At 45.5% G+C, this 27,936-nt stretch overlaps 1 protein-coding gene across 2 annotated transcripts; it reads left to right on the forward strand.

Moving 5' to 3' along the window:
* Positions 1-1,235: 1,235 nt before the first annotated feature.
* Positions 1,236-22,869, forward strand: LOC123188547 (protein RETICULATA, chloroplastic). 2 transcript variants are annotated; one of them, XM_044600713.1, is made up of 9 exons: positions 1,240-1,630; positions 1,728-2,308; positions 2,395-2,493; positions 2,587-2,807; positions 3,490-3,559; positions 3,657-3,736; positions 15,105-15,169; positions 22,150-22,369; positions 22,536-22,869. In XM_044600713.1, the coding sequence occupies exons 2-8, from the start codon at positions 1,751-1,753 to the stop codon at positions 22,341-22,343; spliced, it is 1,287 nt and encodes a 428-aa protein (XP_044456648.1). In that variant the 5' UTR covers positions 1,240-1,630; positions 1,728-1,750; the 3' UTR covers positions 22,344-22,369; positions 22,536-22,869. The 2 variants fall into 2 exon arrangements, with proteins under 2 accessions (XP_044456649.1, XP_044456648.1); XM_044600714.1 differs by lacking the exons at positions 22,150-22,369; positions 22,536-22,869 and adding an exon at positions 15,260-15,694 and having other exon boundaries at positions 1,236-1,630.
* The last annotated feature ends 5,067 nt before the right edge of the window (positions 22,870-27,936 follow it).

The following is a 27,936-nucleotide window of genomic DNA, read 5'->3' on the forward strand; positions in this document are numbered from 1 at the left end:
CGGGGGTGTCGTGCGACATATGCCAAAGGATAGCTTATCATGGTGGGGGATAGTAAGACATCGCCGGTGCCAGGAAATGGGATGAGGTGTAGACATATACGTCGGCGAACTTTACCCAGGTTCGGGGCTCTCCTAAGAGATAACACCTCTAATCCTGCTCTGCGGGGTCTCCGCATGATCACTCAAGCAACAATGGTGGCTACAAGCTTGCTCCTTGAGCTGTTTCTCTAGAGGGGGGAGAAGAACAAGGCTAGCCCTAGCTTCCTCTCTCTCTATGTGTGTGTGGGTGGACTAAGGTCTGAACCCTTTGCATGTGTGCCATGGGGGTACAATGGTAATCTGGCCGGGTGTAGAACCCGGCTGTCAGTGTCTATGGTTGCCGGCTTCTCCGCTGGCCGCTAGGGCCCGCCACCTGGTGGGTCCCGCCGGCTGTCTCATACTTCACCGACAGGCCGCGCCCGCCGCTTGCGGGTCTTGCCGACTGCTTAGTACTGTGGCAGTGCCGTTGATGATGCACGCTTTGTCAGGGAGAGCGTGGCTACAGTCCCGCTGCCTGATGGATGTTCATTGTAGCCATTCCCCGTCTCTTCTAATTAATGTCGCGCAGACTTTGAGGGAGAGGGAGGGCCGCCTGGTGGGGAGTCGGCCTCCGTGGTGCCGCCTGGTCAGGAGTCGGTCTCTCACGGACAGGTAGGGCCCGCCGCCTGCGGGCCGTACCGACAGTCCGTAGTGGGAGCATGGCCTCCTCTGCTATGGGTGGTGTCACGGGCTGCGTGGCAACAGGGCCGCGTCGGACGGGGATGTCCACCCAGTACACTGTATTGTGGCCACGCTCCCTAGATTCGAGGGTGGCAGGCTGCACTGTAGCCATGCCTGTCTCGTCGCCATAATGTGATGCAAACTTCAAGGGGCGGAGGGGGCCGCCTTCTAGAAGCCGGCCTCTCTGAAGGCTGTCTGCTAGGAGTCGGCCCACCTCATAGCCGTCTTCCTGGACCAACCGGCCCTGAGAAGGCGGCTCTTCCTCTTCGAGGCTTGAGGAGCGCAGTCGGCCTTGATGTCTTGAATCGCCATGAAAAGCAGATGAATCTACCTGTGATTATTTACTCCGACACATGTGCTCTCCTCCTCATCACCTGTGGCTTCGTCCATGGAAACGCCGCAACAAGGAGCAAAGAGACAAAGCAATACCAGATCCGGGCCCCTAGACCTGGCATCTCCCTCCCGGCATAGACCCGACGACCGGCATGTAGCCAAAGACGCATATAGCTAAAGACACGGACTAAATCTAGATCTAATATGTACAAGAAGAGCACGACCACCTACATCATCCTCCTGCCGGCCACAGGGCCGCCGGAAGGAAGGAAGAGAAGGGACGGCAACGGAAAGAAGAAGGGGACCCTCAACTCGGCAAAGGAGGAGAGGCGAGGAGAGAATGGATTAAAAAAAACTGCTTAATGGATTAAAAAAAACTGCCAATAGCCGAATCTGAGAGACTGCCCACACCGTGCACGCTTCTTCCTCGCGCCGCGCCGCCGCCGCCGCCGCCACCACCATACTCCTCTGGTCTCTCTGCATCCAGTCCAAATCGAATCCGCCCGCTCAAAAATCACCCAGTCTCTTGATTCTGCAGGCAAGCGCTTCTTCGATTTCCCCTTGTTAATTGTTGGGATTTGGTTCGTTATTGCTCATTTCATCTGACAATATCTGCGTGTGCGTTGCGGTCGCAGCTGTGTAAGTGCTGCGAGGGAGCATGAGCATGGCCTTCTCGTGCGCGAGCGTTCGCCTGCACGGCCGCGTCGACACCGTCAAGTGCCGGGCCGTTCTAGCTAGGCCGAGCGGCTGTTCGTACCCGACTGGAAGGAGGCGGATCGCTAGAGGAATCCGTTGCCAGCTGCCGCCGCAGGCCAGTGCGGATGGGAGCGCAGCCACCACCTCCGGCGCAGCTGTGGTCGCCCGAGAGGCGGGGAAGGTTGCTGGTTCTGCCGAGGACGTCGGCGCGGTTACCCAGCCGACTGCGCTTCAAGAGAAGGGCGCGGAGGTTGCTGACGTTAGTGGATCGGGTGGGAATGGGAAGTTCCGGCCTGGTGGCGGCGGTGGTGGAGGTGGGGATAGTGGTGGGGGTGGCGATGGTGGGGATGGCCACAATGAGGGGGATGATGAGTTTGGGCCGATCCTTAGCTTCGAACAGGTAGTCCAGGAGGTGGAGAAGCAAGGGGTTAGCTTGTCCAGCTTGCCAGCCGATATGATCGAGGCGGCGAAGAGCATCGGGATTCAGAAGCTGCTGCTGCTGAGATACTTGGACATGCAGGTGTTGTAAAGTGCTCTTGTTCTTATGCGTCTTTTGGGATTGCTATATGGCTGACTCGGAGTTATTTTGCTGTTTGCATGTTCTAGGCCTCAGCTTGGCCCTTGGGTCCTGCCATTAGATCCTGTGGGCTTCTCCGGAATAGGATGCTGGTTGATCCTGTGTTCCTCTTCAAAATTGGGACGGAGGTAGGTTCGGTTCTTATCTTAGGTAGAATTGCACACTGGTAAGTGTTCATTGGTAGGATTGTTAATTGATCGTTTTGGTGGAACGTTTTGCAGATAGTTATTGACACATGTTGCGCGACTTTTGCGGAGGTTCAGAAGAGGGGCGATGAGTTCTGGTCAGAATTCGAGTTGTATGCAGCAGATATGTTGGTAGGCGTAGTTGTTAATGTTGCTTTAGTTGGCATGTTAGCACCATATGCTCGATTCCGTGGGGGGTCTGCATCAGCAGGTATTCTTGGGCGTGTTAGGCATGCTTATGATGCTCTCCCGAGCAGGTGAGTTATGAACTATGCTAACAGTTCTGTGGGAGTAAAATATGGAAGCAGTATTTTGTGTTAATTGCAAGTGACTTCTCGTTGTGTCTCTAGGTGCATGTCATTTAATATTTCTATGTACTTATAGTTCTATGTGTAAGTTCTTTAGTGGGAACCAGGTGTATTACTGTCTTCCCGTTCCATTAAAGCTTTTAGCCTAATTTTTCTGCAATCTAGGTTATTTGTCTTTTATCCATAAATCAAGCCACAAAGGCCAGTCACATCCCTAGAAAAAGCAAGGTTTTTCAGTGCATAATTCTTAATGAGTGAAAAACTGTAAAAAGGGCAAGGTTTGTTTGTATAAATCTTATCCGGTTGAGTCACCAATGCTTAATAAACTGACTAAAGATAAATAATCTCTAACTGTAAACTGTAATAGTAATCCTGGTTATTGATGAGATTCGAACCATAATATTGCTGGATGCATACTTCCCTTTCCATAAAAACATGCCATCAGATGATTATTGGGTTAAGTACTACTATCTTGTCATTTTAGCCTTATTTCCCATTTCCCTTGCTTGTTGCATGTTAATCTCAGTGCACTTTGTGCTACTATAATTGGCTGACATTGTTCTTCATTACTGTTTCTAATGCATCCAACCGTTCATCCTGCGTAACACTGATGAGATCTGAACTCATGTAGTGTTTTTGAAGCTGAAAGGCCAGGATACAGTTTTTCCATTCGACAACGGCTCGGATCATACCTTCTCAAGGTAATTTTTTTGTTCAGTGCGATACTTGTTGTGACCCAGAAATGTTACAAATGCTATTACCTCTTCTAATATCTCAAATACCCTATGTTGAGAACAGGGACTTTTATATGGTGCAGTTGGATTTTCTTGTGGTCTTGTTGGCCAAGGCATTGCAAACTTGATAATGACTGCAAAGCGGTATTGTATTTCTTGTTATGTTGAAGTTAATATTGTCACCAATCTGTAGTCAGTTTATTGGCATATTTGACTACTTTTCTTCCTATGATATACTTATATTCCGATAGGCCATATAATAACAAATAGTATTAGCATGAGATATTACATCTCATTAAGCAGCTTCTTAGAGAGGTCAGATACTTTTGGAACTCATTTTGGTTCATGAATGATCAAAAAATGTTGAAGGAAACAAGGAAAATTACCATACAACTTATGATTGTAAAAATAAGCCTTGTTTGCTTGAGTGCCAACCTTGCACTAGTTTGCCACACAATTACTGCCGCATTGTGTAAGGTTAAATCAACAAATTCTTAGCCACAGTTAAAATAGAACTGCACAAAGGGTCAACTTTGAGCCCTTACCTTTTTTGCTTTGGTGATGGATGAGGTCACAAGGGATATACAAGGAGATATCCCATGGTGTATGCTCTTTGCGGATGATGTTGTGCTAGTCGACTATAGTCGGAGGGGGGTTAATAGAAAGTTAGAGCCGTGGAAACAGACTTTGGAATGGAAAGTTTTTAGGCTTGGTAGAACTAAAACTGAGTACACTTCAGTACTACTAGGCATGGGGAGGAGGAGGTTAGCCTTGATGGGCAAGTGGTACCTTAGAAGGACATCTTTCGATATTTGGGGTCGATGCCGCAAAAGGATGGTGATATCGATGAAGATGTGAGCCATCAAATCAAAACTGGATGGGTGAAGTGGCGCCAAGCTTTTGGCATCCTCTGTGATGAGATAGTGCCACAAAAGATAAAATGCCAGTTCTGCGATTCGACCTTGTGATGTTGTATGGCGCATAATGTTAGCCAACTAAAAGGCAACATGTCCAACAGTTTGGTGAGATTTGCATGTCGAGATGGATATATGGCCACACAAGAAAGGACCAAGTTCGGAATATGATATACGTGATAGAGTTGGGGTGGCACCAATTGAAGACAAGCTTGTCCAAGATCGTCTAAGATGGTTTGGCATATACAACGCATGCCTCCTGAAGCACCAATGCATAGAGGACGATCAAAGTGTGCCGATAATGTCAAGAGAGGTCGGTTAGACCAAACTTCAAATGGAGGAGTCCATAAAGAGGGATCTAAATGACTAGAATGCCACCAAGAACTAGCCATGGAGAGGGGTGCGTGGAAGTTGGCTATCCAGGTGCCAGAACCATGACTTGGTTTTGAGATCTTATGGGTTTCAACTCTAGCCTACCCCAACATTTTCGGGACTAAAAAGCTTTGTTTTTGTTGTTGATTACAACATGGAATAACCATAGTTGTGCATGGATCACCTTTGGTAGTTAGTTCGTTATAACCGTGTTTTATGCTTCATCAAAGAAATAAAGAAAAACACTTCCTCAGTTCCTGTATGTAAGGCATACTTTGGCTTCCCCAATACAAACTTTGACCAAGAACTAATCCAATATTATGTTGGTTATTACACCAATGTAATCGGACTCATCTTCAACAACACCTTCAATCATTGTTGTGTTTTTGTGACCATTAACAATATACTATACAAGTAATCATGGCAAAACTTGTTTTTGGAACAATCAAAATACACCATTTATTTTGGAATGGGGGGGGGGGGGTATCTCATAGCATGTGCAAATGCCAAGGTTTTTGTTTTGCATGATTTAAAAGCCACGTGAACATGAAAATCATTGGACAATGATGTCATGCCCTTTTGAATCTTATATAATTTGCACCAATGGGTGTTTGATTCTTTACATTTTAGAAAAACATAGGAATCTTTCCAAGAGGTTCAAGTCATAAGAAATATTCCTATGAAACAATTTGTGCTGTAATTTCATGATGAGTTGCCCAAGGACCCGATAATATCCAGGCATTAGGTGGGCGTTTTGCCTCTGCCTAGTGCATAGTTCGCTGAAGCGGCGCCTAGCCTTTCCATACAGTTGTACGAAAGAGCCAAGAAAGAAGTGTTGAAGGGTGAGAGGTCACAGTGTAGGAGCAGAGGAGGCGCACAAAAGTTGAGTGGTGAGACTCGGAGGTCACACCGGAGGGTCTAAGAGTGGGGGCGGCAATTCGAGGTCTGGGCATAACTGGCATTATGCTTCTTGATACAGGGCAAGTCGTAGGGGTGGCTCGATCTCCACGATTGGAGGTGGATTCATAGATGAACACGAAAGGCAAAGGGGAAACAAAAGAAAATCACAAGAGGAAACACACACAAGGCAATACATGAGGTCCAATTTAGATCCAATAAGCAAGCTAAGGCAATAAGGAAACACAAGATGGTTCATCCCCAGGACCCCAAAGAGAGATGGAGGTCTTGAAAGATGGTTCTTCCCCAATCCGAGAGAGAAGGGATTCTTCATGTGGAAGGCCTTGTAATCCTAAAGGATTCTTTTCCAAGATGGAGACCTTGACCGCCTCGAGGAAGGTAGATTGCACAAAGCTCTCAAGTTGATGGTCTATATTTTGCTAACCCTAGATTGGAGGAGTACAATATATATATATATATATATAGTATAGGGACAAAGGGGTGGGTGGGAGAGAGAGAGAGAGATACATGGTCGGTGTTCCTTTGATAGCGCGCAAGCAGCTGGTCAATCAAACTGACTCCATTTAGCCTGGATAGTTCAACCCTGGGCGCTAACTTGGGTTTGGGCGGGTGCATGTGTTTGACCGCTGGCGCACTCCAACAGTCCGGTCGGTCGGTGGCTGGCAAAGGGCAAATCAGGTCTCTAGAGTTCACGCAGGTGCGAGATTGTCCAGCCAGGTGTCCCGGTGGGTTCGGTTTTACCCAGAAAAGTAGCGGACTGTCTGGCTGCTATCTAGTTGCACTCCTTTTGCCAAGGATTATCCGGCCTGAATCTTGCTGGACCGTCTGACCTCCTGGCTGGAGCAACCTCTTCTTCTCTCTTGCTCCTCGTCCGTGCTTTGGCCCGCCTTCTTGTTCCTTAGCAATGCCCTTGTACCTAAGTATGCAATGGGTCTTGGATTGAGGTAGTAGCCATTTCTTAGATTGAGTTAGTATGGATAGGGAGCTTGAAGCAGAGTGAGGTCACCTCGGTTTGTATGGCTCGTGCATGTGCTCTTGTCATTGGTCTACTTGGACTTGATAGGGGACCCATGGTGATGTCCAAGGGATGCTCCACACCATTCCCCTCCCTCCCATTGGGGAAGATCTGTCCTCGTATAAAGGTCCTCATCACCATGAAAGGGGGCAAGGTTGGTGAAGTTGAAGGTATTGCTCACTGAGGACATGTCCATGGGTATGTCGACCTTATAGGCGTTGTCGTTGTTCCTTTGGATGACCTTGAATGGACCATCGGCTCGGGGAAGTAGCTGGGCTTGCGCTCTTCTACGAAACGATCCTTGCGAAGATGCACACACACATGGTTGCCAGGGTTGGAAGACCGTTATTGGCGCGTTGTTGAAATTAGGCTGAATGGTGAGCCTTGTTCTCTCTTGCATCCTCTTCATGAACTTGGCACTTGTACTTGTGTCCATGTTTGTTCGCTCTTTCGAGATGTAGCGGAAGAATGTCTAATGGCGAAAGAGGGTTGAAGCCATAGACGAGTTTGAGCGCGGTTGTTGGCAAACTCGGCTATCGGCAAGCAATCAACTCTTGAAGTTTCCTCTTGATGAGCACGTGAAGGAGGGTAGACAATGTGCGATTGACCACCTTCGTCTGTGGATGTATGCCGATGAGAAGAGCAACTTGACGCCGAGCTTGGCGCACAATGTCTTCCCAAATAGCTTATGACCTTGATGTTGCGCGGAGACGACGGACTTGGGTACTCCGTTAGGCACAAGATTTCCCTAAAAAACAATGTTGCAACATGTGAAGCATCGTCTCTCTCGTTACAAGGAATGAAATGCGCCAATTTTAAAAAAGTGATCAACAACCAGAAAGGTAGAATCCTTCCCCTTTTTAGTTCTACTAGGTAACCCAAACACAAAGTCCATTCTAATGTCTTCCCAAGGTGCATGTGGAATGGGCGAAGGTGTATAAATACCATGGGAAAGAGTTTTAGAGATAGCTTTGCGACATGTGATGCACCGACGGATAAATTCCCCAACACCTCGAGACATTCTTGGCCAAAAGAACTTGTTGGCGAGCATAGCATAAGTCTTTCGCGTTCGAAATGTCACATGAGTCCACCACCATACGATTCATGCAAAAGGAGCAAATGCAAAAAACTCTAGGGAACACAAAGTTTGTTAACGTGCATACGATATCCAACGAGTGCCTTCTTGGCATGAGCAAAAGGCTTAGCAAAGAAAGGGTCAGTGGCATACAAATCTTTAATGTGGTCAAATCACGTGACATTAATCTGAAGTTTTTGTAACAACATGATTTTGCGGGAAAGAGCATCAGCTACTACATTTTCTTTGCCATTCATGCACATGATGACATAGGGAAAAGGCTCAGTGTATCACTCCATTTAGCATGTCCACGGTTTAGTTTGGCTTGGCTCTAAAGTACTTGAGCTATTCGTGATCGGAATGGATAACAAATTCCTTAGGCTACCAATATGTTGCCAAATTTGCAAGACACGAACCAAAGCATACAGTACCTTGTCATAAATGGGATAGTTTAATGACGCGCCGGCTAGTTTTTCTTTAAAATAAGCTACTGGTCTACGCTCTTGCATAAGAATGCCTCCTATGTTGGTACCACTAGCGTCACACTCAAATCTCAAATGTTTTTGCAAAATCCGGCAAAACAAGCAATGAGGTATGAGCCAAGCGATGCTTGAGTTTAAGAAAAGCTTTGTTTTATGAAGAACCCCAAGTAAAACACGTACCGTCTTTGGAAAGAGCATCCAATGGTGAAGCAATAGTGCTAAAATCCTTGACAAAATGTCGATCAAATTTGATCAACCCAAGGAAACTACAGACTTGCATCAAATTCGTGGGTTGTGGCCAATTTTGAATCTCGTCGTTCTTAGACTAATCTACTTAAATGCCATGAGAAGAAACAATGAAGCCCAAGAAAAATGAGTTGAGTGGTGCAAAATGTGCACTTTTCAAGATTAGCAGAAAGTTTCTCATTTCTTAGCTCTTCAAGTACTTCGGAAACATGAATGGGATGATCATCAATGTAACCAACAACAAATTTGCTAACGAGATGCCTAAGCACATAATTTCATCAAGTGCATGAAGTGCTAGGGGCATTAGACAATCCAAAGGGCATGACAAGCCATAAATTAAGACCAAATTTGGTTTCCAAAGCAGTTCTCTATTTGTCGCCCACTTGCATACGGATTTGGTGATAACCACTTGTCATATCAATTTTGAAAAAGATAGTGAGGAGTAGGGTGTCTATAGCGAATGATAATGTTGTTAATAGCACGCCAACCGACACACATTCGCCAAGATCAATCCTTCTTAGGCACAAGTACAACGGGGACGACACAAGGGCTTAAGCTTTCGCGAACACACCCCTTGTCAAGTAGCTCTTGTACTTGACATTGTATTACTTTTGGTCACTTCGGGGCTAACGCGGTAAAGGAGGGTGGTTTGTAAGTGGAGTGCTAAGGATGAAATGAACCCGGTGTTCGATGCCTTGTAGTGGAGGAAGGCACGGTGGTGTCTTCGAAGGAGAGACATCCACAAATTCCTGCAAAACATGTGAAATGGAGCTAGGAAGAGCATGATAGTTGTTAGTTAAAATGGTGTCATCTTTGTACAAAAAGCACAAAGTGAAGCACCGATGGGTTCTCACTCACTTCCCTCAAGTTAAATTTTGTGTCTAAGAGGACCATGTCCTTATTGTCACTCATCGTGGGCACTCATTTCGGGCTTGTGGCACCCAATTTCTTTTAGGTGGCTCGCTCCCTTACTCGACTCAATAGTATCATGATCATTCAAAGGTCTTGTCGGCTATGACTTGGTTTGGAGACATAGGGTGACACACATATATTTCTTTCCTTCCACTTGAAGCTATAGAGATTGGTGTGACCATTGTGTATTACGCCACCGTCAAATTGCCATGGGTGTCGCAAGACAAGATGACAAACGGTCATGTGCACTACATCACATTCCACACTACCTTAAGAGGCAATTTGACGGTGTCGGCGTTACTGAGCCATTGGACCTTGTAGGGCTAAGCTGGCGCTTGTACATGACTTGCAACTTTGAGCAAAGTTTCGTACTCCCAAGTCATGACAAGTACCACCATCAATGATCATTTGATTCATCTTCCGTTGGTTCTGACTTTTGAGTGAAATAAGTGGCATCGTTGGTCAAGATCTTGGAGACAACAAGAGCGGGGCTCGAATCGTTATCACAAAAGACTTGACCATCTTCGTCTTGGTCGACTTGTTGATGGCGAGCAACGTGTTGCAAAGCTTTGAGTTCTCCATCATGCATGGAGCCGTACTCTCCATCTTCATTAATCACCATACCGCGCTTGGTGTGGCACTCATGACTTGTGGCTGTGACCTTGCATGTGAAGCACTCAATTTGGCCTGTCTTGTCGGTTGAGTCCCTTGTAGAGTTGGCACTTGGTCTAGGTCGGAGCCTTGTAGAGTTTGGAGGTGTGGGACTTGATGTTATCACCGGTGCCTTGGAGCTTGAAGGAACACCACTTGTAGATGTGTCTCATTAGTATGGCAACGTACTTGAATTTGTTTGAGAGTTGGAGGCTAAGTTCCTCGAAGGGGAGGTGAATAACTTGGAGTACTTGACGTTGTCTTGGACTTGTCTCTCCGCTTGCGTTGGTTGGTGAACCAACTCAGACAAGTTGTTGTAGGGTTGGAAATCCGCAATCCTCTTGATGGGATGGTTGAGCTCACTGCGAAAATGAGCCATCGTCTTGGAGCTTCTTGAACAGGTCATGAGTATAGTGCGTGGGTTTGAATCTCACTCTCATGACTTATTTCATTGCATCCCAAGTGGCAATGGGGGCTTCTTTGCTTTCTTGTCAAAGTTGTTGAACTTGTTCCTACCACACAAGTGCGCACTCATCAGACTCAAGGGATGACATGTCGATCTTCTTTGGGTCTTCAAAGTTGTGGACTTGGAAGATATGTACACTCTTTTTCATGGTCGATGTGGCCGAAGAACTTAGTCATTGTAATTTGACCTTGCCAAAGCGCTCTTCTCCTTGGAGGTTACGAGGTTGACGATGCTCCTGTCGATGAGGCGGTGGGTTGTCTCGGTCTTCATATCGGAGGTGGTGCTCGATGCGTGGTGCATTGGCCATGAAGTGCACTTCATTTTATTGTTTAAGACGAGCCTCCTCCACTTGTCATGCTTCACAAGCTTGACAGGTTTGCTCCGTGTATTGCCTTGCACATGTAGAGCTTGGTAGGCTTGGTCGCTTGTTCGACGCGGCGAGCTTCTTCTTGCAGATGAGCATCGTGCTCTTGTAATTTTTGTTTTTCGGCTTTTCAAACTTGTTGCGCATCATCACACTCTTCATTGGCGTGTTGCTCTTGAGCTTCGTGTTTTTGTCGTTCATGATCGAGAATGTGGTCTTGTAACCAATTGCCATGATGAGGAGGTGGAACCTCAGTTGGGCTCTTAGTCTTCATGGTGGTGGTGGCGTCGCGATCGGTGTGAACTTGACGATGATGGACATTTGGAATGGTGTGCACTTGAATGTCTTCTTGAAGAGGATGAAGAGGACTTATGGTTGTGGAAAATGTTGCAGAACTGTGTGTTCAATTTGGTGTCCGAGTAGTTCTTGTTATGAGTTTTGGCTTCTCGCATGTCAATGGGAAGGCGTGTGATACACCCATCCAAGATTGCATTGGCGTCATGCATAGCTCGTTGAGACCGATGTGACGCCTTGGAGACATAGTTGTGTGATTCTCTTGATCATCATAATACCGGATGAGATGTCCTTTTCCTAGTTGTGACACCCGCGCAAGGTGTGAGACACAAAGGAAAATGAACAACACCAAGTTACCTCTTTCTCATGCCGTTGAAGAATCAAATGACCTCAAGATTGTCAATGCAAAATGAGCGAGACTTGGTAGTGTTCTTTATCCGAAAGCGTATACACCTGAACACAAGGCTTTATATGGAGCTTGGAGGGGTTAGTGGCTCAAAATCATGCAACAAGCAGATCAAGATATTGATAAAGTCGGGTAAGATCCAAGTGATCGCAAATGAGATACATGTAGATTACAAATGTAGATGAATGAGCAAGAGAAACATGCCACACAAAGATAACGGGTTAGTGCAACCAAAGGAATGAGCAAGACAAAAGTTCCTAACAAAGACTAATGCTCATGTTGCACAAGCACAAAGAGAGATGCTAGCTTGATTGCATGTTTGGGCCATATACGGGAAACTTGGCACCAACCTTCGATGACAAGCGTAACATGTTCCTATCTGATACATCCTTTGCACAAGTATTTGCTGCTCTAACTCTTTTGCTTATAAGTTCTTTGTACCCTTTTCTTTCTCCTTTTGTTTACTTTTTCTTCCTTTTCACCACTTCTCTTTGAGCCTCGACCAAATATGTGAGACAATTATCACGGGAGATGCAAGGAGTAACTATAACACGTAGAGGGTGAAGTAGGTCTCTAGGGAATGGAAAGGTGCCGGACTGTCCGGCCAGATGTCTTGTTGCGCTCGGTTTGAATCAGACAGGTGCCGGGTTGTCCGGGTGCACTTGGTTGGCCCTGGATTGTCCAGCCTTAATGTGGCCAGATTGTCTGGCCTCCTGGCGGGAGGAGCCTCTTCTTCTCTACTTGTTCTTCTTGCTCCTCTTCTGTGGTTTGGCCTTCCTTGTTCCTTCGCACTAGGTACCCTTCTGCCCGAGTATGCAAAGGGTCTCAGATTGAGGTAGTAGCCATGTCTCACATGAGTGAATATGGAGCTCGAAGAGGAGTGAGGTAACCTTGGTTTGTATAGCTCATGCACGTTCTCCTGTAATTTTGGATTTGATGGGGGATCCACGGTGATGCCATGGGATGCTTCACGTCACTTCTCCTCTCCTTGCAACTTAACTAGCCCAATAAGGCCCATTATGGAACCCTAGCTTGCCAACCTAGTCTAAAACGTCTATATGTCCTAATCCAAACTGTCCATCTGCTCTCCTCTATCTCTTTCTCTCCCTTGCTCCCCTCCCTGCTCCGCTTCTCCTTCCCCCCTCCTTCCCTGCTCTGCTTCTCCTCTCCAGCCGTTCTTGCCACCAGAGTACCTCGCTGGCTGCCTAACCCACCTCCCTCAGGGCCAAAGCGAGGCGTTTTGCCTCTAATCAGCGTGCCCGGGCGTGCCTACGTGAGTGACTAATTTTTCACAGAGATTGCTAATCTATGCAGTTACTAGTTGAGATAAAGTTCTTAGATGAAACAAGCATGATATTATGTTATGGCGCTGCTAGAAGGAGGCGCGAGAGGGCCGGCCGAGGACCTTTTGCCCACGGCCGGGCAAGATGGAAGGGATTTCCTTCTTAATTCTTGCTTTATTAGATTGATACATCTCCTCTCTTTATATAGAGAGGTTTACTTGACTCCCAAGCAAGGTTTACTTGACCCCTAAGCAAGCGACCCTTCTCTAATTAACCCTAAGACTAACGGGCTATATTGCCAGCCCAAGCCCATTACGTACTCTTAACACTACACCCCACCTGGACATGCAGCTTGTCCTCGAGCTGCAGCCTAAGCAACTTATAACCATGACTCGACACAACACAAACCTAACACCTAAAAACAAGCCTTTTACATTTCGGCTTGTTTTATTACTCTCAACCTGAAATGGACTGGGATGCTTTATTTTGGACCCCTTAACAAGAAGTGGACACCATCCGCACGTCGGACGTGCACGTGTACAACCACCTGGATCCCATGGACACCATCTAGACAAAAGGAGTGCATGTGTATGGCCACTTGGAAGTGGTCGCAAGAGCGACCAGTAGAGGCGCCCTCGCGGCGGCCGGCGAAATGCAGTGGTGCTACGCGATGTGCTCCTGTCGGTGACACCCTGCCTTCTCCCCGCCGAACGGCCGTTGGTCTGCACCGCACAGAGAAGAGTGGAGGGCTTGCGATGGAGAATCATGAGGAGGGGTATGCCCCCCCCCCCCAACCGCCGATGTCGCAGACTTTGAGGTCGCTGCCCGCGGGGAAAACAACATGCCCAAGATCCCCGACGCAGCGGGCGAGATCGAGGTCCTTTGTGCAGCGAAGCGCAGCTGGGAGGAGCGGCAGCTGTAGACCACGCATCTCCCGCACACGCCGACGCGGTAATGGCGACGGCGGGAACTTGATCTGGTGGATTAGGACTCCCGCCGACGCGGTCGATGCGGGGCCGGAGCTGACTGGCGGTGGCTGCTGCAGCGGAGCGCCGGGCGCGGCGGAGGCCGCCAGGAGCGGCGACTGCCACTGTAGCCAGGGCGGGGCGGTGGTGGCGGTGGATGGCAGCTGCAACGGCCCGGCGAGCGCGGAGAGGACGCCCTGGGGCAGCGGCAGTGGCTGCTGTGGCAGAGCGCCGGGCGCGGCGGTGCTGCCATTGCAGCCAGGGCGGGGCGGTGGATGGCAGCTGCAGCGGCTCGGCGAGCGTGACGGAGGCTACCTGGTGCAGCGGCTGCCATGGCAGCCACGGCAGCGCGGTGGTGGCGATCGGCGGCGCAGCCGGGTGCGGCCCGTAGGACCTGGCCAAGAACAGGTGGATCTCCTGGACCGCCTGGGTTAGGTCCCGCAGCGCCCCGGACACCTCCTCCGGGGTGAGGACGGCGGGGGCGGGCGAGACGGAGGATCCCGTCGCGGGCAGGAGCCGGGCGACGGTCGTGGTGGTCGCCGATAAGGTGACCGGCAGCAGAAGAGACGGGTTGGGCGGCGGTGAAGACATGATCAAACCAAAGTTAGCTGATACCAAATTGTTATGGCGCTGCTAGAAGGAGGGCGCGAGAGGGCTGGCCGGGGATCTTTTGCCCACGGCCTGGCAAGATGGAAGGGATTTCCTTCTTAATTCTTGCTTGATTAGATTGATACATCTCCTCTCTTTATATAGAGAGGTTTACTTGACTTCCAAGCAAGGTTTACTTGACCCCTAAGCAAGCGACCCTTCTCTAATTAACCCTAAGACTAACGGGCTATACTGCCAGCCCAGGTCCATTACATACTCTAACATGTTACAATACTGGTTATAAAATATGTTGTCATTATACTCGACAAACTATGTTAAGCAGATATTTTCCAAACGCGGTTTGCTCCATCTTAGTCCTGATTTTGAATGTATTTCTGTGCACGATATAATTATAATTTATGTACAACAAAACACAATCTGTTTTATTTGTATTAATTTATTATCTGATAAGAGTACTTTCCTGAGAACATCAGCATAATACGTCCACGTTTTTGTTTATGCATCTCAGAACTTACTATTTCCTTCAAATTTGTAATGCAGGAGTGTGAAGAAGTCAGAGAATGATGTACCTGTTCCACCTCTTCTGAAAACTTCTGCTTTGTGGGGTAAGTGATGCTTTACCTTAGCCAGATTATACATTAAATATTGAAATAAAGTTCACATACTCTGTGAGGTTTGACCACTTGACTATTTAGGCCATGTCTCATGTAGCGCCGGTTCGAAGAGAAAAGGCTGATTTACCAATGGTTGAGCTTTCTCTCCAATGTATAGATGTGCTATTCAACCAACGATGGGACCTACAACAAAAATAAACAATTTTCTGTTTCCTGCTAGTGCGAACTGTTTTGCATGGCCATCGTGATCCTCTGGTCAGGTTTTTGTACCTTGTCACACAAACATTATTTAAATAGATAAGAACCGAACCAACTTCTTGGTTCACTTTGTACTTCTAACACATTGGGTCTGTTAGGAAATACTCCCTCCGTCCAAAAATAAGTGTCTTAACTTTGTACTAGCTTCAGTATAAAATTGTACTAAGCTTAAGACACTTATTTTGGGACGGAGGGAGTATGAACTTGTATTTTCAGGTGGCCATAGACCAGTATATATATACATGTACATGTGTGGTACAATATGCAGAAAACCCCCTATAGAACGGGGAAAATAAAAAGTGGTACACGGATAAATATATACGACTCTAAGACCACCCCCTCTCAAACTCATGGTGGATCAACAACACTGAGTTCGGAGAGATAGAAGCCGTGCTGTGCTGTAATCTGGGCCTTCGTAAAGAAATCCGCCAACTGTAACTCAGAAGACGCATAGTGAAGAGCAATAATATGATCCTGCACACTAGCACGCACAAAAGAAGCATCAACACCAATATGTTTGGTGAGCTCATGCTTCACAGGGTCGTGTGCAATACTTATAACACATGTGTACAATAGCATAGTAGGTGTAGTGACACAAACACCAAACTCCTGAAGTAACCACCATAACCAAGTCAACTTTCCAGTCAAAAGAGCCATAGCTCATAATCCAGCCTCTGCACTTGAACGAAACACTGCAGTTTGTTTCTTCATCTTCCACGTAATGAGAGAGCCACCAAGAAAAACACAGTAAACAGAAAGTGAATGGTGATCCGAGGGATCACTGTCCCACGTAGCATCCGAATAGGCTTGAAGCTGTAATGGACTGGAACGAGGAAAAAACAGACGGTGAGAGATCGTGCCATGAAGATACCGGAGAACACGAAGAAGGTGACTATAGTGAACCGAAGTGGAAGCAGAGACAAACTGACTCGAAATATGTACATGATAGATATCCGGACGAGTGACAACTAGATAGATAAGACTCCCAACAAATTATGATAACGCGTTAGATCAGACAAGGGGTCATCGTCAGTAGCATGGAGGTGAACATCATTAAGAACAACACAAACAAGAAGATCCTGGATATACTTCTCTTTGGAAATAAAAAAAGCCATCAGATGTCGAAGAGGCCTCAATCCCAAGAAAGTAGTGAAGAGGGCCTAGATCAGACATAAGAAACTGCCCACTAAGACGTGCCTTCACAAAGGCAATGTACTCAGGACATGTCATCAGCATATAAAAAAGAGTCCGACCATGAGTAGGAAGGGGGACAAACAACGCGGGAACATGAGCACTTGCTGAAAAACCAGCGGTAGTCACCATAGAGGCAAAACGCTGAAACCAGGCGCGAGGTGCTTGCTTAAGGCCGTAAGAGAGCGACGAAGATGACAGACCATGTCGTCAGGAACAAAATACCAAAGTGGTGGCTACATGTAAACCTCCTCACACAACTCACTACTAAGAAAGGCATTCTTAACATCAAGCTGAGACAGACTAGTGGCGAACAGAGGCCACGACAAGAAGTGTGCTTATAGTGGTCAAATGGCCACATAAGAAAGGCATACCTAACATCAAGCTGAGACAGACTAGTGGTGAACAGAGGCCACAACAAGTGTGCTAATAGTGATCACATGGCCACATGAGCAAAAGTCTCATCGTAATCACAACAATGCTCCTGCTGAAAGCTCGAGCCACAAGATGAGCTTTTGTAGTGCTCAAGAGAACCATATGAGTGAGTCTTAACCTTGTAGACCCACTTAAAAGTGTTGGCACATGGAGGAGGAGAAACAAGATCCCACGTGTTGGTGCGCTCAAGAGCAACAAGCTCTCCTGCCATCGCAAGTTGCCGTTCGGGATGAACAACAAACATCATGATAAGAAGTCGGCTCAAGAACAACAACGCCGGTGTTTGGAAAACCAAGGCGATCAACAGACTGAATCAGATGAGGATGCAAGCCATAAGTAGGCTAAGACAAGGAAGATGACACATCAGAAGTAGAGGGCGCATCAGTAGACGCATCCACAATACGTGGACTACGAGTATAAGAGTGAGGAAAAGATGGAAGAAAAGGAGGAATCACTGGGATAAACTCAGGTGATGGAGATGGGGAAGCTACTCGTGATGAAGGTGCAGGATCTTGTGATAAGTGAGGTGAGGAAACCATAGGAGATGGTGTCGGATCTGCAATAGTCGGAGAAGTAGGAGCAGTAGGGCGGATGGACAAAGGGCTCAACAAGAGTGATAGGAGTGTCAGGAAAAGTGAGAAAAGAGATATCCTCCACTAGAAAGGCTGATGAAGATGGACGCGGGTAGAAGGGATGAGACTCATCAGAAGTTACAACATCCTGACAAATACGCATCCGACGACTGATAGGATCCGAACAACGATAGCCCTTATGCTCATCACTGTACCGTAAGAAGACCACTTGACAAATCGAGGGTCAGTTTGGTGTGGTTTGTTCACGAGGGGCAAGAAGAACATAGCAAACACAACCAAACAGACGAAGCGCTGATTAATCAAGAGAACTAAGAAAAAGACGCACGAAAGCAACGCCTCCCTGCAGAACATAACAGTGGATGGCTGAAGGTTGATGAGATAGGTGGATACAACCTCGGCTCAAAAGGGAGGTGGAAGAGAGGTGACGATCATCAACGCATGAGCCATCTCAAGAAAGTGACGATGCTTGCGCTCAACCACGCCATTCTTAGCATGAGCACCAAGACAAGAGAACCGAGCAAGAGTGCCCTGCTCAGCAAGAACTCCAACATCTTGCAGGTATACTCTCTAGCAGAGTCAACACGGAACACCCGAATAGGCGTAGAGGACTTAGTGTGAACCATGGTAGCAAAGCGCTTATATAGTAGATAAGACCTCACTACGAGAAGACATAAATTATATCCGTTATGTTGAGAGAAATCATATATAAAGATAATATTAGTAGCGATGATCTCCTTTCGAGGCAAAGGGAGCTTGACCCTAGACATCAAAGTGAACAAGGTCGAAAGGACGCTGAGACACAGTCTCGCTATGAGGATAAGTAACTGTATCTGTTTACCGAGCCGACAAACAGTCTAAGGGCACACGGCCGGGGGCTGATCCAAGAAGACCATGCCTAACTAAGAATGAGAGATGAGAGCCACACAAGTGACCAAGGCGATGATGCCACTGCTGAAAAGAGCTGTAGACAAGGCAACAGAGGCGGAGAGACTGGCGATGGTGGCAACAGAGGAAGGTGAAACCAGTCATGCTTCCACATGCCCTGGAAGTCACGGAGCCGGGGGACGTACCTGCTTCTATAGAGGGTGGTCCTCACAATGCCAGAAGTGTCGGTAGCAAAACCAGTAGAACCTGTCCTTGGAGAACCATAGGATGCAGGTACCAGGTATCAAAGTTATGTAATCTCCTGCTCAATATGGGGCTCAAGTAAAGACGACGACGTAGATGCACCCGACAGTGGAGAACCAGAGACAATCACCAAATCGTGAAGGCACGCAATCTCTTGATCAGTGAAGGACATAACTGAAGTAGTTGACCTAGGCATCACGTGAAGAGGAGCGACCACCACCACCTGTGGAAGCTGCTAGAAGAGGCAACTGCTAGAGGAGGTGGTGTTGTATGACAAGTATTGTCTGCAGAAGTCGATGAAGGAGACGATGTCACATGTAGACAAGTACCAAGCACCAAGGGAAGGTGTCGAAGTGTAGTCAATGGAGCCGTATGAACCAACACTGCCAGTAAAAGTCGCGGGAGGAGTCGGTGTAGAGCGACAGTCACCATGCGCAGAGGTCATGAGAGGAGTCGTAGAAGAGAGACCATGACGACCGCCTGTAGAAGTCGGTGTAGAACGACCAACAAAATTTGCAAAAGACGTCGAAGGGGACGACGTCACAGGCAGACAAGCACCAAGCACTGAGAGACGACACATGTGTGAGACAGGAGCAGTGTAGGGAACACCGTCAAAAATCAGCGGGCAGCAAGGGAGATGTGTATCCGACGAAAACATCTTGCCCGTTTTTCTTTTCTAGTGGTCAACCCAGCGGAATCAACCTCAGAGAAGTTCTATCCCACCACGACGTGGGCTGCTCGGGGAAGAGTCTCAAGAACGATGGCCGGTTGGTGCTACAGCAGACAGCGCATCCACAGAGAGCTGTAGGGAAGCCACACAAGAGATAGGGCAGTGAGCTGGCTGGCTGGAGAGAGCCGTGCTATAGCAGGCAGCGCAGCCACACGAGAGACGGGATTCGGCGTCTCACGGCCCGGATAGATGGTTGTTGACTTGCAGGAAACGTAGGGTGGTTGGCGACCTGGAGCTCGTAGGAACCAGTGGATCGGGCGTGGACGGGCAGGCGGTAGTGGGAGCACACGGGGCCAGCAACCTGGGTCGGCGTTGACCCAAAAGAACAATAGATGGGCAGGCGGTTGCACGAGGGAGCACGCAGGGCCTAGCAACCTTGGTCGGTGTTGACCCAGAAGAACAATAGCTGCAACACGTTGTAGAAGATGCAGGCATGTGTGGACAGGGGAGGCAACAACTACCAGCCAGAGAAGTGCGGTAGCGCGAGCAGCGTCAGACCAAAAGGAGGAAGGCGACGACGCGAGATTGGATAGACAGGAGCATGAGTTGTGCATGCGAAAAAAATTCCCGTGCCTCTAATACCATGTTAGGAAATATGCAACTTGTATTTCAAGGTGGCCATAGGCCAGTATATATACACGTACATGGGCGGTACAATATGCGGGGAAAATACAAAGTGGTACACGACTAAATATATACAACTCTAACAAGATTGGCACGCTCCATTGTATGGAACCAATTCTCGTCTTCGGATCGCTTTTTCCTCACACTAGAGATGGCCTTAACCCCCTGAAAGTTAAAATCGGATACCCTATCTTAAGGAATATTACTGTAGGATCTAAGTATATCGACCAGAGGAGGGTGAATGGGACATTCAATTTTTCTTTCGAAGAAATCTCTCAGCACAGCACAACAGAAAAACTTAAACAGATACAGTTCTACTGAAGGTAAACTACTGAAATAAATGATTACGAGGGATAACTAAGATACTCCATCCGAACTAAAGCCACGACACTTATTTTTGGGACGGAGGGAGTAGACTACTGTGAGATAGTCATGAGAACTAAAGCTAGAAGGATGACTAAGTAACAATTGATGAAGAACATACGAACATAGAGACAAATTACATTCAGTACAGAAAGATGAAAAACAAAAACAAACATATTGCAGTACAGATGAGAATGCTAACAGATTCACAGATGAACATAGCAATGAATATCACAGCAGAAACAGTACCGAAGAAAATGTGGTAGAGAAAGAACCAGTTTGCTCGACGGTGACAAGTAATTTGAACTAAAGAACCAGTAATTTGATCTAGGGGTAATGAGGAATAGACTCACCGACAAGTGCCTCTCTCCTGTATTATTAGTTTTATTTTGTCTATTTGCTGAGTCACCTGGCACATGCCACATCACTCCACATGGCAATATCACTCTCATAACCATATCAGAGAATAAACGATTTTGTACAGTTTGGGGATAGGATATCCTGTTTTACTTCCTCTGTTCCAAAATAATTGAAGTTCTAGGTTTGTCCTAGTCAAGCTGGTGTAAGTTTAACCAACTCTATAGAAAAATGTGCTAGGATCTATAACACGAAATACTCATAGTACGATAATATATTTTATAATGAATCTCATGAGACTATTTTGTGTTCTAAATGTTTTTATATAAACTTGTTTAAACTTAAACAAGTTTGACTTAGGACAAACCTAGAAACTTCAGTTATTTTGGAACAAAGGAAGTATTAGTGTATATATAATCCTCTATTACGGTGCTGTATATGAAAATACAGAAGTTTTTTAAAGAATGTATTTTGCTAAATAGAAGATCGATAATATAATGAAAATAGATCACACATGAGAGTTTATTTACTTATAACCATTTGTTGGATCAAGGCAACTTTTGGCAAAAGTGGACAACAAAGAGAAGAATTTGAATGCATTTTTTACTTTGATGAATACTATGCACTTCCTAGGTCTTGTGGTTGAATGTACTGTTACTGTCAATAGGTGATTTGGAATCTTCGAAGCTGATTACTATGTATTGTGTCTTTGATTTGAGCATCTCTTAAAATAATTGTACAAATATGATACATAATTACTCCCTCCATTGCAAGTCAATTGAAGTTCTAGCTTTGTCAAACTTCTTTAAGTTTGACCAAATCTGTAGAAAATGTATCAACATGATATACCATTTTTCTACAAACTTAAAGAAGTTTGACTTAGTACACATCTAGAACCTCAATTAATTTGGAATGGAGGAAGTATTTGATGTGCTTGTTTATGTGAAGTTATTTTAAACACATGATGTGAGGGTACAATTTCTATGTTTACAATTAGTAACATGCTTTTCCTAGTGAAAACCATAGTAGTTTCGCTCAGAAAATTAAATTAAAGCTACAGTAATTATGGTAACAGCAACTTGAGCTGGATAGCTCGTATCATCATGTAATTACTTAGCAATATTTTGGTAGTAAATTACTTTTTCTAATCTAATCGATGCTAGTTGGATATATCAACATCATAGCCAAATGCATGATGCAAATAATTTTATCTATTTATTTTTGTAAAACATGTGTCCTGCTAAATTGCATCAAATGAAGCTACGTAAATATAATCTTCCTGATTGTTTCAGGTGTGTTCCTTGGTGTCTCGTCCAACACCCGTTATCAGGTAATTAATGGTCTTGAGCGGTTGGTTGAGGCTTCGCCTCTTGGCAAGCGTGTCCCAGCTGCTTCTTTGGCATTCACTGTCAGCGTGCGCTTTGCAAATAACGTCTATGGAGGAATGCAATTTGTGGATTGGGCCAGAATGAGTGGTTGTCAATGAGGTGTATTGCATCCATGTTTTTCATGGTGAGTTCAGTTTTATTTGTTCACATATGCGTGCACGGCATTTCAAACACAGTGGTCCTTTCACTTCATGCTGTGATGGGAGAAACCTTGCTTACGAGCAATTTATTGTCAATAGAAGTATATTGTTTATCCTATGACTATCTAATGTGATCTATTGTTATTGCAGTTACCATCCATACTGATGTTGTATGTGATCTGCTGTTTGATAAAGCAATGAAACTTGTCGAATTTGCTCCTCTCCGAGTTAAAGATTTGATACCATTATTGACAACAGCTTGGCTGCAGAATTCTAAAAATAAACATGAAGGTGCTCCGTAGATTGATTGGAGTCTTGATATGTTGAGATTGTGTTAGGCTGCTAGAAAGTACCATCGGAAATGAATCAGGAAGAGGCGTGGTATAATTGTTGAAATTTAAGCATGTAAGTGCTTAGCGATTCATGCAGTGATTTGTAGCTCCAGCAATCAGAAGAGTTTAAATGGTCTGTTCCTCTTGTCCAAGATTTCGTGATCTTGATTCGATAGGGTAGTTGAATCAGTTTTCGTATGCCTTCTAATCAACGCGTAGGTATCCTAACCTGGCGCGCTGTCCAAATTTTGTTTACGAGCATACCACATCATCTATCCTTGTGGATGTCTCTTATGTAAGACGAAAAATATTGGGCAAAGAAATAAAGTAATCAAGACAGCAAAAGAAAGCTTCAGCGAGAAAGACCTCAAATCCAAAAAAGTACGACCAGAGTAGTGGTGAGTTACTCTGTCATCCTGAATCAGTATTACTGACACACACATTAATGTATATATTAAAGTGCAATCATATGTATAAATAACATAAAATTGATATATATATATATATATATATATATATATATATATATATATATATATATAGGGTGAAGCTTTCGGGCATGAAATATTTTTTCGGTGCTGTGTATAAATCAATAACGTAAAATTGATATATACCTCATGTATAAATATACTTCATGCTCGGAAGTTTACCTGTGCACATCTTTCGGGCATGAAGTATTCTTTCATCTTTTTGAGTCTGGGTGAAGCTTTCCGCAAGATGTCATGGCGCTTTTCCATGCATCTCGGGTCATCCACTGGTTGCTTCAGGGTGCCCACCTAAACCATCCTTCACCTAGTAGTGTGTATTGAATTCTTGTCTCAAGTCTTGAAGTCTTATGTCCTAAAGATGCAATCCCTTGCTGATGCCATCATGAAGTAGTCGTCATTGACGTAAAGTCGTCCATTCTCACACCACTCCCGAACACTTATACCAATCCTGTCTACTATAGCGTGGCATTAAAATAAATAACGTCCCGGGCTTGGTAACAGGGTGATGGGTTCCTACCTCATGCATAGTATTCAACTACACGGATTCAATATCACTAATGGAGGGATTGTTGCAAGGATGACACTAAAGGCAACAAAAACATAGGTATGAAAAGCATGGTCAAAGTGAAGTTGCCTGGTAAGTTGATGAAGATAATAATGCTCTCGAAAATAACTTGATACTATCCGTCACTCTGATGAAAATCTATATTAAACAGTCATAGCATTCATATAAGTAAACATAGCAGCAAGCAATTTCTAACACTCATAATAAAAATCCACAAATAAAAGCAACAAAGAAATCCATAAGAAAACCAAATAATAGTAGCATAACAGTCGATGATGAAAGCTAACACCAATGGTGTCAACAGAGGGATTTCTTTGAGACGAATCTAGTGTAATTGGTTTCATCGTAAACGGAGCTCTGGTTCAAAAGTTATGATCAAATGAAGGTTTGAGATAAATTTGAAGTTGAATAAATTTGATTTGCTCAATCTCCAAAATCCACTTTTTATTGGAAAGTATATGCCACAAGGAGTATTTTGCAAAATGAATCACCTAAATCGGAATTACGGATCAGAAGTTATGGCATAACGAAGTTTAGATTTGAATTTGTTCAATTTCAAATTTCAAAATTTCAAAAATATTTTTGGTTGGGTTTACTGGATAGATGAGATCAATACGAACCAGTAGGAAAAATAATCAACTAATTTGGATCTGTAGAATATGATAAAGGAAAAATCAGAACATAATCTGAATTTGGAAGCGTTAAGTTTCGGTCGACCGTGGCAGAGGTGCCATGTTGTCACACCCACGATGTGGCTATATCTCCCACGTGTCGGAGCACGACTTAGAGGCATAACCGCATGGTAGGCATGTCACAAGAGGGGTAATCTTTACACATCCCATGTACTAAATAAGAAAGGGATAAAGAGTTGGCTTACAATCGCCACTTCACACAATACATAAATATAGCATACATCATCCAGAATACAATCAAGTCCTAATACGGAACCAACATAAATAAAGACAACCCCAAATGCTAGATCCCCGATCGCCCCAACTGGGCTCCTCTACCGATCATCCAGAAAAGAAACATAGTAGCGGCCCGAATCCTCGTCGAACTCCCACTTGAGTTCGGTAGCATCCCCTGTACTTGCATCATCGGCACCTGCATCTGTTTTGGAAGTATCTGTGAGTCACGGGGACTCAGCAATCTCACACCCTCGCGATCAAGACTATTTAAGCTTAAAGGTAGGAAAGGGGTAGTGAGGTGGAGCTGCAGCAAGCACTAACATATATGGTGGCTAACTTACGCAAAAAAGAGCGAGAAGAGAAGCAAAGCACGGTCGAGAAGCTAATAATGATCAAGAAGTGGTCCTGAAACTACTTACGTTCAAGCATAACACGAGACCGTGTTCTCTTCCCGGACTCCGCCGAAAAGAGACCATCACGGCTACACACGCGGTTGATTCATTTTAATTAAGTTAAGTTTCAAGTTCTCTACAACCGGACATTAACAAATTCCCATCTGCCCATAACCGCGGGCACGGCTTTCGAAAGTTTAAAACCCTGCAGGGGTGTAGCAACTTAGCCCATCACAAGCTCTCACGGTCAACAAAGGATATTCCTTCTACCGGGAAGACCCGATCAGTCTCGGAATCCCGGTTACAAGACATTTCAACAATGGTAAAACAAGACCAGAAAAGCCACCCGATGTGCCGACAAATACCAATAGGAGTCGCACGTATCTCGTTCTCAGGGCAACACCGGATGAGACTAGCTACGAGTAAAACTAAACCTCAAGTTTCCCTGAGGTGGCCCCACAGACAGCTCGGTTCGGACCAACACTCAGTGGAGCACTGGCCCGGGGGGGGGGGGGTTAAAATAAGATGACCCTTGAGTCTGCAGAACCCAAGGGAAGGTATATGGTGGTAAGTAGGCAAATGGTAAAACCAAGGTTGGGCCTTGCTGGAGGAGTTTTATTCAAAGCGAACTGTCAAGGGGTTCCCATAACACCCAACCGCGTAAGGAACGCAAAATAAAGGAACATAACACCGGTATGACGGAAACTAGGGCGGCAAGAGTGGAACAAAACACCAGGCATAAGGCCGAGCCTTCCATCCTTTACCAAGTATATAGATGCATTAAAGTAAACAAAATATAATAATGATATCCCAACAAAAACCATGTTCCAACATGGAAAAAACTCCATCTTCACCTGCAACTAGCAACGCTATAAGAGGGGCTGAGCAAAGCGGTAACATAGCCAAACAACAATTTGCTAGGAAAGGTGGGTTAGAGGCTTGACATGGCAATATGGGAGGCATGATATAGCAAGTGGTAGGTATCGCGGCATAGCAATAGAGCGAACAACTAGCAAGCAAAGATAGAAGTGATTTCGAGGGTATGGTCATCTTGCCTGCAAAGTTCTCCGAGTTGACGAAAGCTTATCCTCGTAAGCGTACTCAACGGGTTTCTCGATCACGTATTCGTCTCCTGGCTCTACCCAAAGCAAGAACACAAGCAAAGGACCAACAATCAATCACGGTGCAATGCACAATCAACATGATGCAAAATATGACATGACATGCGAGATGTGATATGCAATGCATATGCATGCTTCGGAAGGGAAAGATTGAACCAGGCCTCAACTTGGCAAACCAAGTGTGCCGCTGGAAAGATGAGATGACTTCAGTCGAAATCGATATAAAGATCACCGAAATCGGATGCACGGTTTGCAAATGGCAAGCAAAACAATAATGGCACAATTCTGCGATTAACAGCATAATGCCATCTAGAATGCAATAAGAAACTAAGCTACTGCACTCCAACAAAGCAACAAAACACGTGGCAGCGATCTACTCAAGATGCTTGACAAAATATGAACACTGAGCTACGGCTAAATCACACAAGAGCAGGTTCAAACAAGCATGTCAAAAGTGCAAAAGATAACAACATCACAGGCTTGGTGAAAATAATAACATGTCAGGAATTAACATCAGAAAGCAATGTTTAAAGCAAGAAAACAACATGCTACAGGAACATATCATAGCAAACAAAGGCATGGCATGAATCTACTCAAAGCATATAAGAAAAGTCCCTTAATGACCATAAGCCAAAAAGACACAGAAGATATGGTGGCACCCATGTAAACATAGCAAGTTTCGTTAACAGATTCAGACTTAACAGAAAACTAGGCATGACAAAATAGAGTTATGAAGTCATCTTTGCGAGCTCGATTCACTCAACATAAGGCATTGTATGACAAGATAAGCATAGCATCAACAAGATGTCATATTCATGAAGCTAACCCTGGCAAGAACAAGTTTATAGCATGCTTGGATCAACTACAACAACCATGGCAAAATTGATTAACATGTAAACAATCTGCCAGGAACATTTTATAGCAAAAGTAGAGCAAGATTAAGTCATGATAGGGCACTCCATAATTGCAAACAGGGGCATGGATGGATAGAGCACAACAATATGTTCAAATCATGCTTACTTAAGCACCTCAAATAAAGCATGTATCTCACTATAGCAACATGGTTGCATGGCATCAAAATAACGGCAGACAAAAGACTTAGTCAAAATCCTGAGATCCTGAAATCAACAATAACACGAAGGCTACTTTGCATGCTTGTGCTAGTCACCACATGGATCACAAAAATACATGGAAAACACCCCTGTAAAGATGGAATGGCATAGATCAAAATACATGTAGGACTCATGCCCATATGCAGCACACAACAAATGTGACAAAAATGACAAAAGCTCATAATCTATTAAGTAACAACACCTAATAATTTATATCACTCTTGCATCAACGATTTGGGAATCCAGATGAACTCAAAAAAGAATGCCACAATGGAACAAAATGAAGAGCACATCCTGATGAACATTTTGCTATATTGCACGCACAAAACTGAGCAACAAGCAGGAAGTTATGGCATCACGAACAGGGCATAAAAATATAGCAGACAAAGGACTTAGTGGGAAAATTCGACCTCGAGGAAAGTCAACGGATCTAGGGTTCGCGGAGGCAGAGCGGATTGGGCCGGGCGGCGGCGGCGTCGTCTCCGGCAAGGTCGTCGCCGGCGGCGCGGCGCGGAGGAGGTAGGCGGAGGTGGATCCGGGGTCTCCTTCCCCGGATCTGGATGGGCTGCGGCCGGCAAGGACGTGGTCGGGCGGCGGGGCACGAGCCCGCCTGGCTCGGGCGCGAGAGGAGGC

The sequence above is a fragment of the Triticum aestivum genome, chromosome 2A (assembly GCF_018294505.1).
Source record: "Triticum aestivum cultivar Chinese Spring chromosome 2A, IWGSC CS RefSeq v2.1, whole genome shotgun sequence".
NCBI lineage: Eukaryota > Viridiplantae > Streptophyta > Magnoliopsida > Poales > Poaceae > Triticum > Triticum aestivum.